Source organism: Cynocephalus volans, chromosome 7 (assembly GCF_027409185.1).
Source record: "Cynocephalus volans isolate mCynVol1 chromosome 7, mCynVol1.pri, whole genome shotgun sequence".
NCBI lineage: Eukaryota > Metazoa > Chordata > Mammalia > Dermoptera > Cynocephalidae > Cynocephalus > Cynocephalus volans.
Window position 1 is genome coordinate 162030179 of NC_084466.1, and position 15025 is coordinate 162045203.

The 15025-nt window shown below is 62.3% G+C and overlaps 1 protein-coding gene across 1 annotated transcript; it reads right to left on the minus strand.

Moving 5' to 3' along the window:
• Window positions 1-925: 925 nt before the first annotated feature.
• Window positions 926-12747, minus strand: ADAM8 (ADAM metallopeptidase domain 8). Its single transcript, XM_063101629.1, has 23 exons — window positions 12360-12747; window positions 11851-11954; window positions 10565-10641; window positions 10305-10383; window positions 10148-10224; window positions 9594-9783; window positions 9264-9326; window positions 9109-9177; window positions 8645-8814; window positions 8481-8562; window positions 8176-8324; window positions 7906-8083; window positions 7682-7771; window positions 7382-7571; window positions 7240-7296; window positions 6836-7011; window positions 6446-6523; window positions 6010-6094; window positions 5210-5324; window positions 4350-4539; window positions 4172-4237; window positions 1876-1953; window positions 926-1394 (listed from the first exon to the last, which is right to left on the minus strand). Exons 1-23 carry the CDS (start codon window positions 12745-12747, stop codon window positions 1344-1346), a joined length of 2802 nt encoding a protein of 933 aa, XP_062957699.1. The 3' UTR covers window positions 926-1343.
• Between the last annotated feature and the right edge of the window lie 2278 nt (window positions 12748-15025).

Genomic DNA, 15025 nt, shown 5'->3' on the forward strand with positions numbered 1-15025 from the left:
TGCGTGGACGGCGCCACCCTCCGCCCTGTCCCGCAGGGCACACAGGCTGCGCTCGAGGGCCCCGGGTGCCTTAGTCACCACCCTGTGGATGTCCGTCTCCGAGACACAGAAGCGCAGCTTGTGAGACACTTTCCTGCAAAGGAAGTGGGGGTGACCCCTCGGAGCTGCGGCCACAGGGCCAGGACTGTCACCACCGGCCACCTCATTCCCAGGAGTCACAGACGCCCTCGCCGCCGTCGCTGAAGTCGCGGGCCAGGGGGGAACCCGCTCGCCTGGAGTGGACCGCGTAGCGCGGCGGCGCCCAGCACGGCGGCTGCGCGCGGGCCCGTTGCCAGGAGACGGGCCGGAAGAGGTTGGGCGCGGACTTGTAGCGGGGCCGTTGCTCGGAGACGGGCCGGAAGGGGCGGGGCGCGGGCTTTCCAAGGGCAATGGCTACAATGCAGGTTCGGGCTCTGGCTAGCGCTCCTCCCGTCAGTGGACTGGGATTACTTGATTAAGGTTTACTATTAACTTCCAGGGAGAAAGGAAGGTAAAAATGGTTTGACTTATTTACAGCGTACATTTTATTTCAACAAGCACCGGACCCTTAAACTTTGTAAACTGAATCCCACATGCACCTCTCCCCGCTGATCTAATAAAAATCTCCCATCACTCAGAACTTCGTCCACGGTTTATTGGTAAAAAACAAATTTTTCATTATTAAGGAATAAAAGATTTCAGCCCTGCTGAAGGTGCACCTGTGGTTTCAAGAGAACGACACAAGACACACACGCACACACCTTAAATCTCATGGGAAACAGCCTCCAAAAACGGAGGGGCTTGGAATTGGATGGAGATATGATCCACTCACTGACAACTCCAAAGGGAAAACGCCCAGAGCTGACCTGATCTTGGGAGGGAGCCACCCGCCAGTGGGGAGTCTTTCTGGTAAGGTACCACATAAGCACGTGCCTAGGACTGGACAACACTGAGCACGGCTGGAGCTCAGAGGCCTGAGGGCAGGTGCAGGGACGGCCTGGAGGGACTGTGTTCCTTGCACACACACACACAGCAGCCGGCAGCTCACCCCAGCCTTGTGACTACAAGTGGGCTGAGTGTGGTCAATGTGGGTGAGAAGGGACTCGACTGGCCCCAGCCCGACAGCAAGAGCCTCTCAGGCAGATACATTCCTGAGGTCAGAACAGGGGCTGAGGGTCCAGCCCAGAGTACTGTGCTGAGGGGGCTCTCTGGCTGTGACCCTGGGATGCTGAAGCACGTGGCTCTTCTGTTGTGACTTCTCCAAACTTCCAGACAGGTGCACGATGTTTCCCCCACCCCTGTGGTGTTTTGGGAGCTCGAGCCTGTCACCTCCTCTGGATGGGGGGCTTGAGAGCAACCTTTGGGCCAACAACTCCCTTGGAAGAGAAAAAGAATTGATATTAAAACCACTTGCTACACAGGGTACAATTGAATCTTATTTCCTTTTACATTTCTTAAAATTTAGATTCTTAGTTCATCCAACAATATGATGGCCCTGTCTACACAATGATGATAACTGTGACAGCCACAATACTAATAATTAAAACTTTATATAAAAGATGGAGCTTCTTACTTACAATAGTGTGGGGGAAAAGGCAAAACTGACAGCCAGTGGAAGCAACATTCACTAAAAAGTCCTCTGACGAATTATAAAGCAGAGGGTTATAAAGCAAGCACTAAAATAAGTCGACAGCTGGTGAGTTTTTCATTGTTTTCAACTAATCATCAAAGTTAATCAGCCCAGAATTTAAAGGTACCTCTCCACCCTCCAGGACAGTGCCACAATCAGCCCAATGGGGAAGGCGGGTCTCTGCTGCCCCCACCAAGTGGACACCGCCCTGTGTGGGGGGAACTCACCTGAGCCAGGCCTGGCTGGGCCTCGCCAACTGCAGGCTTGACCGGAGGCATCGGGGGCGCACAGGTCGGCTTGACAACCTGGGAGGGAAGCAGACAGCTATGGTTAGATGCCAATGACTTCATGCAGGTCCATGTCCCAGCACCGTCGTTCTCTGTACCCGTCAGCAAATCTCCCCAAGGCCTCTGCTCTGCTCCAGACCCACCTGCAGGCTCCTGCCTCACTGGGCTCTTCCATAGGAAGACCCTCTGCAGCTGCCACCGCCCACAGAAGAAAGCCCACACATCGCGGGGCCCCCATTTCCAGCCCATCTGCCCCCATCCCACCCCCCATATTACCCTCGAAAACCACCAAAATTGCCAGAAGGTAGGTCTTTGGAAGCTCAAAAACCAAGAATAGCTACTAAAACATGCATTCCTTTGCAGTTCAGCTTTTCCCAGGCGGGAGGGGATGCTGGGCTCTGGTGCTGAGGCAGAAGGTGACCCATCCGGCAGCAGGTGGCTCTGGCCGGAAGCCTGGGTGGGCGGAGCATCTAATTTTTCAGCAACTCCCCAAGGGTCCTCCTGAGCTTTGGGGGAGGCCCACTGGGTGGACTCCTCCCTGTAGCCTTTGCCCTGCTCCCTCCTGCCTGGCTATCACCACTTCCATGACCAGAAACCTCTATGCCCACCCTCACCCCCATGTAGACAGTCAAGACCCCCCAGGACTATTTCTTCTGCCTGCAACCATCCTTACTGCAACTCTAAAGTTAGCTCAAAATAAGAAGTTAAAAGGGAAAGAGAAACGGAGGACCACGACCAAGCAAACACCACAGCAGTGACGGCTGCACCAGAATTCACGATGGATGCTAACACTGGCCTGTTTGTGCAGAAATGAGATTCAGTTTCAGTGCCTCCCCCAGAATGTCTACTAACCGCAGAGGGAGGACAGCAACTTCACAGAGGAGAAGCCAGGTGGCATACGGTGTCACCACAACATGACACGTGGCACCCGAGCCCCCACACCAGCCTGGGGAGGACACCACGTGCCGCTCCCACCAAACGCACAGCGCAGCTCCTCCGCCCTTGCGCGGAGAGCAGCAGATGGCACTGAGGGGCAGGCTCCCGACCCCCAACGCACAGGATGGGAGAGGGACCCCGGACCAGAAAGGGAAGCCAGGAGCAGCAGGCGTGACCCGGCCTGGCTGCAATCTCACTGTGTGGCGTGAGGACATGCGTGCTCTCCCGGAGGAGGCTGGGTGAGGGGTACGTGGGGACTCTGTGCTACTTTTGCAACTTTTCCCTAAGTCAAATTTGCTTGAAATTAAAATGAAAACACACACATACAAGCCCCTCTATGCGTGAGGGCAGGGGCTGCCTCATCCCGCTGCCTCCTTGGCCAGCCCTGGGAACAAACCCCATGGACCTCTGTGGAGAGAGTGGGACTTGTCCTTCGGGGGCCACTTGCAGCCGCACTTCGGGGAAGTCTCCTGGAGGGCCCCAGCTCTTTGTGCGCCTTCCCAGCCCCCACCTTGCCCTCCAGAAGCCCAGCGAGGAGCAAAAGGCCTGCCCGAGAGGACGCCCAGCAACAGCAGGCAAGCGGGTGAGCCAGCAGATCCTCGGGAAGGGGGCATGCAGGCCACAGAATGACCACAGGGCTGTGCCCAAGTTGGTGCCCCAGGCCCCACCCTTTCCCACATGGCTCCCAGGAGTGGGAGAGACCCCCGGAGTCAGACTCTCAGGATCTGCCAGGAAGGGACTCTGGGGATCACCTGTGGGGATGTGGGGCCTATGCTGGGGGCCAGAGGATTGGAGACCTGGGATGGAAGCCTCCATGTGCCAAGGCTCCAATAATTCATATTCTCAAAGATCTTTTCAAAACCACCAAAGCCCCACACCCAAGGGAAGTGATAGGATAGGCTGTCCCTGGAGCAAGTGGACAAGCCCTGCTTGCCCGTCCAGTGAGGGCCCTCATGCATAGCCACATCCTCTCACCTGCTTGGGCTTCAGCTCTGGCAGAGGCTTGGTGGGCAGAGCAGGTCTGAGCTGCTGGGGATGAGGAAGAGTCAGGACCCCATAAACCATCCCTGTCCCTGTCTTGGTGCCTGTCCCTCCCCGACCTCACTGAATCTGTGCATTGGTTTAATGTCCTCTCAAGGCTGGGCTGACTAGCTTTCTGTGTGCAGCAGCCACTACCCTGGGATCCCTGGGCCACAGTGCACAGCCCTCTGCAGACGTCCCCATCGAATCCAGCCACCAGACACTCCATCTCCCAGGATGGCTTAAATGCCCTCCAGAAGGTCCGGCTGCCGCTGCTCACCTGTCCTGGTGCCTGCTGGGTGTAGACAGGAACTGGGAAGGCTGGGCTGGATGTGGCAGCTGGAGGCTGCAGAGGAAGGGTTGTGAGCCCAGGTCTTACCCTGGGATGGAAGGATGGGGTACTCCTCCCCCGCCCAGCCCCATTCAGCCTCGTGAACCCATCAGGGGAAGGAGCTTACAGCAGGAGGTAGCCTCTTTGGAGTCACAGAGGAAGCTGTGGGTCTGGGAGGCTGGCTGGGGCTGGTGGCAGAGACCAGCTCTGGGGATCCCTGTGTGGGGGCCATAGCCCCGGCCTTGGCTGGTGCGGGGCTGCCCCCGCCACGGAACAGGGGGTTGGAGAGCCCCACAGTGGTCTTGGGCGCTGCATTCCTGGGGAGGCAGCACAGGCCTGGTCAGGGCAGCCAGCGTGTCCTGGCTCCTGGGCAGGGGTCCCCAGCACCACCTCCTGTCTGGCCAAGATCCCTCTCAGCCCCACGGACCCCTTGGCAGGTTCAGGGTGTGCAGGTCACAGTGGCCACCCACATGTCTCAGGGCACATCAGGCTAGCAGGAGGCGTGTGGAGGCTACTGGGCAAGTCTGTCCTGCCGCAGCCAGCATGGGGGGTGGAGGTCCCCACAGGGTGGGATGAGTGGAGCTGCCCACCTGGGGCACAGCGGGAACTTGTGGGGCACTCCCGGGCTCGGGGTGTGGGGGACTCAATCTCACCTCTCTGGGTTCACCACACCCCAAACCTGTCACCAAATCCTGTTGCCAAAATCTGTTACAGCCTCAACCAGAGGCAGCGGGCCCAGACACCAGACCCGGCCGGGCGAGTTCCTCAAAATCTCCTGGACTTTTGGCCCAGGCCTGCCTAGTGTGGGTGGTCTAGGGGGACATCTAGCAGGAGCAGTGCTGGCCTGGGGCACCCCGAGTCCCCCATAGGGCCTCTGGTGTGAGGTTCTGGGTGCTCCTCAAACAGCAGCAGAAGTGGTTTCCCAGCAACACCCAGCACGGGAAGCACTCGTCACACACTGGGGTGTCGAAACCCATGTGTCCTCACCGCTTCTGGCCGTGGCTCCGGACCTTACGGTAGATGATGAAGGCTGCCACGATGACCAACACGGCCACCAGGAACAGCACAGCCACCAGCACGCCGACCGGGAAGCTCCCAGACGCTGTAGAGACATGGCTGCACGTCGGCCAGGGGTGCACACCAATCCACAGCAGGGGGGCAGGGGGGTCAGGGGGCCCACAGGAGACAGCCTTTCTCAGCCCCCCTCGGTCAAGCCCTGGGCCCCTGGGGGCTCCTGCAGCTGCACCGGCCCCATGACCCACACACGGCCAAGGGCCAGTGGACCCCTTAGCAGAGGACTCAGTACATTACACCAGTGTTCCCAGCTCTCTGGTGACAGGCTGGAGGGCTTGGCAGTGGGGGGCCCCAAGTCCACAGTGCCACAGGCACGGCCAGGCCAGGCCAGGCACTTGAGGTGCTGTGGACGCACATCTGCTCAGTGGTCACTGGGGAGGAAGACGCTGAGGGGTGGGTTGCCCTGAACTCCCGGGAGAGGAACGGCTGAAGGACTTTGGGCTGAGGATGCCCAGAGCCTCGGAGCTGGGTACAGCCCACGGTCACCACTCCCACATCTCCTCCCTCTAGGACGGGGCTTCCCTTCTTGTGCTGTCCAGAGGTGGGGACGTGGGCCCCTGCATGGGCCCTACCCTAGACCTGTGGGCCAGACCCGTGAGGGCTACAAACCCGTTCCTTGAGCACCATCTGAGCTCGAACCCCAGCCCTGTCACAGGGGCCCCTGCGTGCCCAGGCCATGAAGGCTGTGGGTCCTGGGGACAGTCGGGGCCTACCTGCGCGCACATTGTCCAGCAGCTCTGCACAGTCGGGTGGGGCCCAGCCGGCCTGGCAGTGACACTCCCTCTTGTGGTTGCACACCTGGGGGGATGGCCAGGCCTCAGGGATGGGCTAGGGGAACCATGCCTGCAGCATGAGGGGCCCCGGGCTGCTCCCACCCACACATGCTGACCACAAGGCGTGGTCAGGAAACCTTGTCCCAGGGATCACACTGCCGCAGCTGCACAGGCACCATTTGCTGAGGTCACCTGGGCCCAGCTTCAGCCCTGGGATGGGCTCTGCCAAGACCCCCACTGGCACGACATACTGGGCTCATCCAAGCCTCCAGCTCCTATGTCCAGAGCTGTCATTGCCAAGGGCTCTATCAGAAGAGCAGGCGGCAGCCTTTACTCAGGGGCGACGGGGGGGACTGTCCCACAAGGCCAAACGTACCCCGTGGCTGTGGCACTTGGCAGAGCAGTTTCTGGACCTGTACACTTGGAAGTCCTGGCAGTGTCCTTCCCAGCAGACCTGTGGTTGGGGTGGGTGGTCTCTTAGGCAGTTGGTCTGAACCCCCGCCCCCCCACTGTCCCCTGAAACCCATGGGGTAAGCTTGAGGGGGCAGCCATCTGCCAGCCTCGGCCATGCGGCCTGGTGCGGGGCTGGCCGACTCACCCTGGAGGCCCCTGGAGGAACAGCCCTTCTGGGGGTCTGCACCTCCCGTCGCCCTCCTCGCTTTCTACTGAGAACATGAACAGGCTCTGTCCACACAGCCCTCTCCGGCTGCCACCCGAGGGTGGAAACGCGTCTGGAGGCCACGTGGGCCCAGCTGGTGCCCCTTACCTTTTCCTCGCCACACTTGGTGCCTTCGGGCACCGGCTCGTAGGCAGCGTCAGTGCCCATGCCAAGAGCCTGGCACACAGCTGAGTGGGAGGTGAGGATGCAGGAGCTGCGCTCTGGGGGCTTCTGCCCCCCCTCACAGTACAGGACGCCACATCTGTTGACCCTGCGGACAGAGGGCACCTGTGGGCCAGCTCCAGTGGGAAGTGCTTAGGGGAGCCTGGCACTGCAGGAGATGAGAGGCATGGTGTCCAACCCTCTTAACATGAAGACAGCTCGAGCTTGGGGGCCCTGGAAGGCAGGGAGGACCCCTGGAGCCTCCTGACTCCTTTGTCAGAACCACCATTTCCTGGGCCCAGGGAGTCTTGTCTCAGTCACTCACCTTCCCGTGCCAAGAGAACTCTGGCCCCTGCAGCCTGGCAACGTGTTGTATGAGAAGCAGGTCTCTGCAGCAGGCCGGGCACCTATGGAGCCAGGAGCAGATCAGCCCATGGTGCACCTGCAGCACCCGACCATGGGCCGTGCCCCAGCTGGTCATACCCGCCTCACCTGGTCCCCACAGCTCCTGGCACCGCTGGGCCAGCGTGGGGCAGCCCCCATTGAAGCAATAGCCCCCGGGGCAGGGCATGCCGTTCTCCTGAAAGGCATCTTCCGGGCATGCAGGCTGCTGGCCATCGCAGAACTCCTCCAGGTCACAGGGGTCCTTCCGGGCACGACACAGCTTGCCAGCTGGCTTCACCTGCCCAGCAGAGAGAGGTTGGCCTGGAACGTGGCCCAAAACAGGCCCAGGAGCTGATGTGTAGCTGCATCCCAGCTGGGCTGGGGTCCCCGGGGGTGGCGCCTGCTCACCCTGCACTTGTGGCAGCAGTCGCCATGGGCACACTCGGCTCCCATGGCCAGCTGGCAGGTGGTGGCGTTGCAGCAGCGGTTGTGACAGTCCTGGGAGTGATGACTACTGAGCAGGCCGCACGTGGGCTCCTGGGCAGGCCGGCCTCCCACACCACACGGGTGGAAGTGGGGGAGGGGGGCTGCATGGCCACCCATTCTCCCGACTTCCTTAAGGGAACACACACCTGGGGGGGGCCACAGTCGCACTGCTCCCCACGCTCCACGAAGTGGTTCCCACACACGGGGCCGCCCACCAGCTGGTCGGGGTCCGGGGCGTTGGCCAGGCAGCCCGTCTGCGGCTTCTCCAGGAACGTCTCCAGGTCAGTCTGGCTACACTGGCTGAACATCCGGGGGAACCTGGTGCTGAAGGGAGGGGTCCCATCAGGGCTGCGTGCCAGCACTGCCCCTTCCTCCCCACAGCCCCAAGGCCTGGCTGTGCAGAGCCGGCGCCTCACCCGATGCTGGTGGCCATTATGCAGCCACCGCCCTGACGTGGCACAGGGCAGTAGCAGCCCTGGATGTTCTCGTCGTGGTCCATGCCCAGGTTGTGGCCCATCTCGTGGGCCAAGGTGGATGCCACGCCCACAGGGTTCTGGCTGTGGTCCTGCGGGGAAGGCTGTGCTCATCTGGGCCCTGCACTCCTGTCCACCCACCCGCCGCCCTCTCCCCCCACAAAGCCAGCGCACTTGGTGCTGCTTCTTGCCGACAATGCTCACAGAAACAAGCCTCAAATCTGTCCCCCACAGGGGGTGCCACTCACCTGGTTCACAGCCCCTGAGCTGCTGGAGCACATGCTGGACACTTTTGCCAGGCCCACAGTGGTCCCGGTGAAGTCGACCCCCCTGGAGACAAAAGCACCATGCACACCCTGCATGTGGCCCCCCAGGTCCCTCTGAGCCCCTGCAGGGCTCTGCCGCCACTCACGTGATGAGCTGAACATTGTCATGCCGGGGCTGCCCCGTCAGAGCCTGTGCCTTCCAGGCAAGGAAATTGTCCAGCGTGACATCAGCCTGCGGGCTGACCTGGAACTTGTCCCAGTTGTTCCAGATCTCCAGGCCCACCAGGACCACGCGGAAGTTGAGTTCCTGATAAAGCTAGAGAGAGCGGGAAGTCGGGGGTCGGGCGGGGTACAGTGGGTAGCAGAGGCCCCCACCTGTTCCTCTGCTAGGTGGGGCCCAGGGACAGGTGCTGGGCAGAGTCACAAGCTCAGAGCACACAGAGCCCTGAGCTGGCCTCCCACCCACCCCAGCCACACCCCTCCAGGCGCCCCCCACTTCTACAGCCAGGGCCCTTAATGGGCAGGGTGCTGCTGTGAGGTCCTGGAAGCCCCTGCAGGGAAGAAGCTGGCAGCCCCTCGATGGACCCCCAGAGATAAAATGTACCCATACCTTGTCCACGTGGTTCACCACCTCCAACACCCGACTGCGCACGGCCGCTCTGCTCCCCAGCATCTGGAACTGGGGATGCTAGACCCTCAGGCTGGATCCCCACACACCCCTGCCCCGCCCTGCTCTGCCCCACCCAACCCCTGTGCTTGTCCCACCTCTGCACTGTCTGTGACCACGTACAGCTCCACGTAGCGGGTGTCTCGGGATAGTGGCTGGTTCTGGGGAACAGAGACAAGAAGTCAGTCAGCCTCCTCAGCCACTCCAGCCCTTGGGGATCTGGGGCCTGTGCCCAGCCTCTCTCCAACGCTGGGAGGCGCCATCCCCAAAGCTGCCAGGCTTGGCCAGGCCCCCCCGGGCATATGGACAGCAGGGGATGCCCAGGCCCACCCGGGCAGCACACAGGTGCAGACGGAGTGTGTGGGATATGCAGGCCCAGGGAGGGGACAGTGCCAGCACTGGCCTGCCACAGGGATGAAGTTGCTCACCCGGGGCTGAGGCCTGAAAGCCGCTGCGATCCGAGGCCCCAGGGCATGATCCAGGCTGGTGTTGCTGACCCCACAGGTTACCTGCTTCTGCCGCAGATGCTGGGCCTGGTACACCGCATGCTGCCCCTCCTCGCCACCCCCATCCAGGGGCTCGATCAGGTGGATGGCCGAGTCCACCCGGAAGAAGCCTCTGAGGGGAGGGGAGCCAGGTGTGGTGGCTTTGGGTTAGCCCATCCCCCCACCTGCCTATCCAGGAGGGAAGAAGCCCTGAAGAAGAGGCTCCCACCCGTTGGCCAGCAGCCCTCAGGCAGGTGACACCCAGGCCCGAGGGTGCGGACGAGCGCTGGGGGGGCCCTGCCTGCGGGCTGGGTAGGACTCACGGCTTGTAACAGAGCCCTGAGCAAATGCCTGTCTGCAAGAGGCCCCACACACAAGAGCAAGAGAGGCCTTCTCCAAGTGCGGCCTCGGCCCTTCTCCACCTCACTTTGCTCTTCTGCAGAGTGGGGGTGCACTGGAGCCCTGGCACTCCACATCACGCAGGTCTGCACACCCACCTGAGGCCGGCACAGGTGCTGAGGCTGGCAGCAGAGCCCTGGTGCCCCTCCACATGGCCCTGATAGAAGCAGTGGTCCTGCAGGAGAAGCATGTCAGGGTCCACAGCTCCCTCCCAGGATGTCCACCAGCCTCGAGAGGGCTCCCTGGGGCCAGTACCTGCCCATGCAGCTGCTCGGTCACCTCTGAGCCGTTGGCGGCTGTGTAGGTCTCCACATAGCCCGAGCCCAGCAGGTCCCTGGAAGAGAACCTCAGTAGCACCCAAGGCCCCCTCACACCGCCCCCCCCCCATCCTGGGGCATGGCCACTGCCAGCGTGGAGGGGCTGGGCCAGGATGCAATGCTCAGGACACGGGTGTGCTGAAGCCTGCCGGACTGGGCCAGGACAACCAACCTGAGAGGGACGGCAGCCCCGCTCACCTGTTCTTCCGCAGGTGCAGGGTGAAGGTGTGTCCTCCAGCTCCAAGGACGTAGCTCACACGCTCCGGGTATAGCCCCTGAGTGAAGAGGGGAGGGTCCAGGTGAGCGCCTGCCCCAGGGAATGCCCACCTCACACCTGGGGAGAAGAGCTCAACTGCGTGTGGGAGTGCGGCCTCCAACCCCAGGCCGGGCTGCTCCTCAGGCAAGCAGAGGTGGCTCGGGCTGGGCTGGGCTGGGGGACATGGGTGGAGCCCAGCCCTGGGGCAGGCCTGAAGGACACTGTGCTCCTCAGTCCTCCAGGCCTCAGTTTCCCCATCTTCCCACTAAAGGGTAATGATGATGATGATCCTTCCCCAAAGAAGTGAGGGGGAGGGACATAGCACCGGCCAGGCAGCCTTAGAGCCAGGGAAGTAAAGGAGCTGGGGAAGGGGCACACAGGCCCCTGCATGCCAGTTCTCCGTCCCCCTCAAGAACACGCGTCCATCTGCTGAGGCTGTGGCTGCAAGGTGGTCACCGATCACCAGGGCAGGGCTCAAGGGAGAGCGGGGACCTGGTGGTACCCACAGAGCTGCCCCAGCCCCTCCAACCCCCAACACTCAGGCTTGGGCTCAAGCTTGTTGGCCCCTGTGGACAGTGTGCACCGTGTCCTCTGGGTGGGGTGAGAACCAGGGCTGCTGGCGGGTCTGTGGCCCTGCCACCGAGGTAAGGACAGGGCCACAGCTGCCATCCTCCCTGGAAATACACACACACATATCCCATGCATACGCTACACACACTGCACATGCATGCACACCCAGGCCCCAGGCAGCCGTGAGAGTGGGGGTGGGGTCTGTCAGCTCCCAGCGCAGGGAAACCCCGGGCCCCCAGGAAGGTGTGTCAACACCCTGTGGTGAGCCAGCCCGCTGTGTAAAGAGGAAAAAGAGGAATGTGGTTACCAGCCCTGCCAAGTGAAACTGGGGAGTGGCCCGGGGTCAGCACCGTTCCCCTTCCTCTTCCCTGAGCCCAGAGGCACCTCCAGGCTGGCTAGCAGGGAGCCCCTGGTGCCCACCCGGAGGCACAGTGCACGGCCCTGCCCAGGGGTGAGGCAGGAGGAAGGAGAGTGAAGCACCAGAGGACGGGACCTGTGCCCGCAGGCCACGCCAGGCTGCGAGCCCCCCAGACGCCCATCTGGCCCCTCACAACCGCCTGGGAGGTACACTGGGAGCAGGGTTTGCTTTCACAAGAAGAGGCTCTGGGAGCCACCAAGGGACCCCAGGCCAGCTTGTGAGTGGACAACAGAGACTTACCACACGGGAGGGCAGGGCTCTGCGGGCACGGGGTTCGGGCAGGCGCTGGGGCCGCACCACCTCGTATTGCTCCACGTGTGGCAAGGGGTGGCCCAGAGCGATGACTGCAGGAGAGAGGGGTCACAGCAGGCTCACAGGGACCCTCTGCCCTGGGAGGCTTCCTGGCCCGCGTTGGCCTCCCCTCCCCTAGGTGAATCGCAGGATACTTCAGGGACCATCGACTGGAAGATCTCACCCCTGCAGCAGGTGGCCCAGGCCCCAGAGACCCTGCCCTGCTCCAGCCCTTCCAGGAGGCCATCAGGCTGCTGGCTGTCCCCGCCCCTGCTGCATCTAACTGGGGAGCAAAAGAGGCCTCCTCTGCGGGCTGTTCACCGAGGACTGGAAAATCCCTGGTAGCCAACAACAGACACAAAGCCTCGCGGAGTTTCAGGACCACCTGCCCAGATGACGGTCTCCTTCCTCTTTTAAAAGGCCATTGAACCCGTTCTCCTTACCGTCATCTCAGCAACCTCCAGCAGTAAAACCACGGCCGCCAGCTGGGGACGGGGACAGCACACCGCCCAGGCCAGGAGGCTCCCAGGAGCTGGGGTGGGGCCAGGAGCCCACCTTCCCTCCCCCAGGCAGGACACAGTCTCCATGTGGCCAGACCGCCTGTGCTGCCCCTGCCTCAGCTCTCCTGTCGGCCTCCCCGCCCTGTCCGGCTGGACGGCCCCAGTGGGTGGACAACGCCCCTGTGGCCCCACAGGCCGTCGGAGCGCCCAGGCGCCTCCAGCGGGGCGGGACGGCCCAGCGGTCCTCGACAGCCCCAGGGAGACGCGGCGGGCGGGCCCAGGCCAGGCTCCCGGACTCACCCTGCAGCCACAGCGCGCCGAGCGGCCCGAGCTGGAGGCCCCGCATGGTCCGCTCCGGGGACGGCTCCGCGTCCGGGGACGGCTCCGCGCGGGTGCGTCTGGTCCCGGCCCCTCGGCCGCGGCGCCTTCCCCCGCCCCGCCCCGCCCCCCACGCTCCTTCCCCCTCGACGGCCGGCGGGGGCGGGACTCGGGCACCTGCGGGGATGGGTGCGCCTCGCCCCGCCCCCGCGTCTCCGCGTCCCGCGCCCCCGGGGCTTCCTTCGTATTCCTGCGCCCGCTTCCTGGTCCTTCATAAATGTGGACAAAATTTATGTGACGGGAGACGTGCGGGGCGGCGGGGAGCGGGAACAGCCCACCCTGGCCACTCTGCATCCTCCCCGTGTACGGGAGAGGAAACCGAGGCGCAGCCTCAGGAGCGCAGGTCCCTCCGGAAGGTGACGACCAGGCGGGTCTTGGAGGGGTGTGCCTTTAAAGATTGTCTGGTGGGTTTGGGGAGGGGGTGGCCCCGACTTCCTGGGGAGAAAACTCCAAGCAGGGACAAGAAGTGGCTTTGTGGGCACAGGCCCAGTCCTGTGGGAGGGACACTCCACCCAAACCCTGTGCCCTGCTCCGCCAGGCTCTTGATGCCTCCCTTCGGAAGGGTGAGGCCTGGGCCAGCAGGTGGTCAAGTAGCGGGGAGCTGGACAGGTGAGGTCCCAGCCCCAGTGACGGCAGGTGTGGAGGCCGCCTGGGCTGCTCCTTTGGGCCATCCCCAGCCCTGCTTTGGGGATCCTGATGGGTCAACCTACCAAAGCAGCAGCTAGATGCAGCTGCCGGCCGACATCTCCCCGTGTGCCCTGCAGGCTGGGGCCGCCCCTAACCAGAGCCTGCAGCGACCCCTGTGGCCTGGCTCTAGGCTTCTCCAGGTGGATCCCTGCCCCCCGGGGAACCCAGGACTCCTGGGGCTTCAGCCCAGCATATTAGCCTTCATAGCCACATTCACAGCTGTCCCAGAAAGACCCACCATAGGGGACAACCTAAGTGGGAAGGGAAGCAGCCCAGACCCCTAACCAGGGCTTCAACAGCTAGGATCCCTTCCTGATGTGAGTGGTGGGACACGGGCCACACAGGGCTCCAGGGTACTGGCCAGTGCCCCCTGGTGGGGCAAGGGCTGAGCTGGTGGTGGGGAAGGGAGCTCTGCCTGGAGGGGTGGGCCTTAGACCAGGACCTGCAAGGGGCTCCAGGGCAGAGGTCAAAGTCCTAAGGGCACTGGAAGAAGAGATTTCATCTGGACTTTATTCTGGGGACAAGGAAGGACTGGGGGTCTAAGCTGGGGCGAGAGGAACACTGTCACATTTTTGTCTCAAGGATAACTGACCATTATTATGCCAATGCAAGTGGCACAAAAAGTAAGAAAATGCAGCAGGGGCTAGTACAGACATTTGGGGCATCTCAGTTGGAGGCCAGCTCTGCTGCCAGGGAGGCGTCAGCCCACCCAGCGCTGGACAAGCCCCCCAGGCTGCAGCGAGCAGCAGGGGTTCCTGGGTAGGGGGGCGCTGGGGCCACGTTGGCTTCTGTCCCTGAGCTCTAATACATGCCACGCAAACCCCAAAAACTTCTCTTCCTTGGTCCTATGTTGCAAGTTATTTGGCAGCAGAAGTTCAAAGGCAACACATCCCTGTCACATTAGAGGCAGAGCAAAAGCTACCGCAGATGTGCGTCATCCCACAGGAAGTTAACCAGACCACCTGCAGCTTTGCGGACGAAGACAAAGCTGTACTACCAGGGACTTACGCGTGAAAGTCAGGCCAACTTGGGCCAGCACTGACCCCGCTCCAACAGAGCCCTTCCTACAATGACCAAGGAAGCCCACCCCATCCCACAGAACACACACCTACCTCACCTCCACTACCTTGACTCAGCAGGTGCTACTGGGGGGTCTGGGAGCCAGGACTCTGCAGCCCTGGAGTTGTTCCCCCCGCCACGTGCAAATCCTCGAGGTGCAGAGGCCGGCCACGTCTTGAAGGCCCTGGGTTTCCCAGAACTCAGGAGGCCCCTTGCTGAGGACCAGCAAGTTCTAAGCTCACGGCTGACACTTGAACAAGACCACGACTTAGGACCACACACTGCAGACCAGGAGAGGAAGCACTTTGTGGCTGGAGAGTGATGCCCCCCCAGGTCAGCAGATGCCCCTCTGCAAGGCAGCCCAGTGGCCAACAGCCACCCACACCTGTGTCCCCTTGGGGAGGCCTCGTCTGTGTGGGGACCCAGGCCATGCTTGCTTCTGCCTCTTTTTGCCCCCAGCCTCCTCCCAGGGCCCCTCCTCACTGTCTGTGGCCATTTGA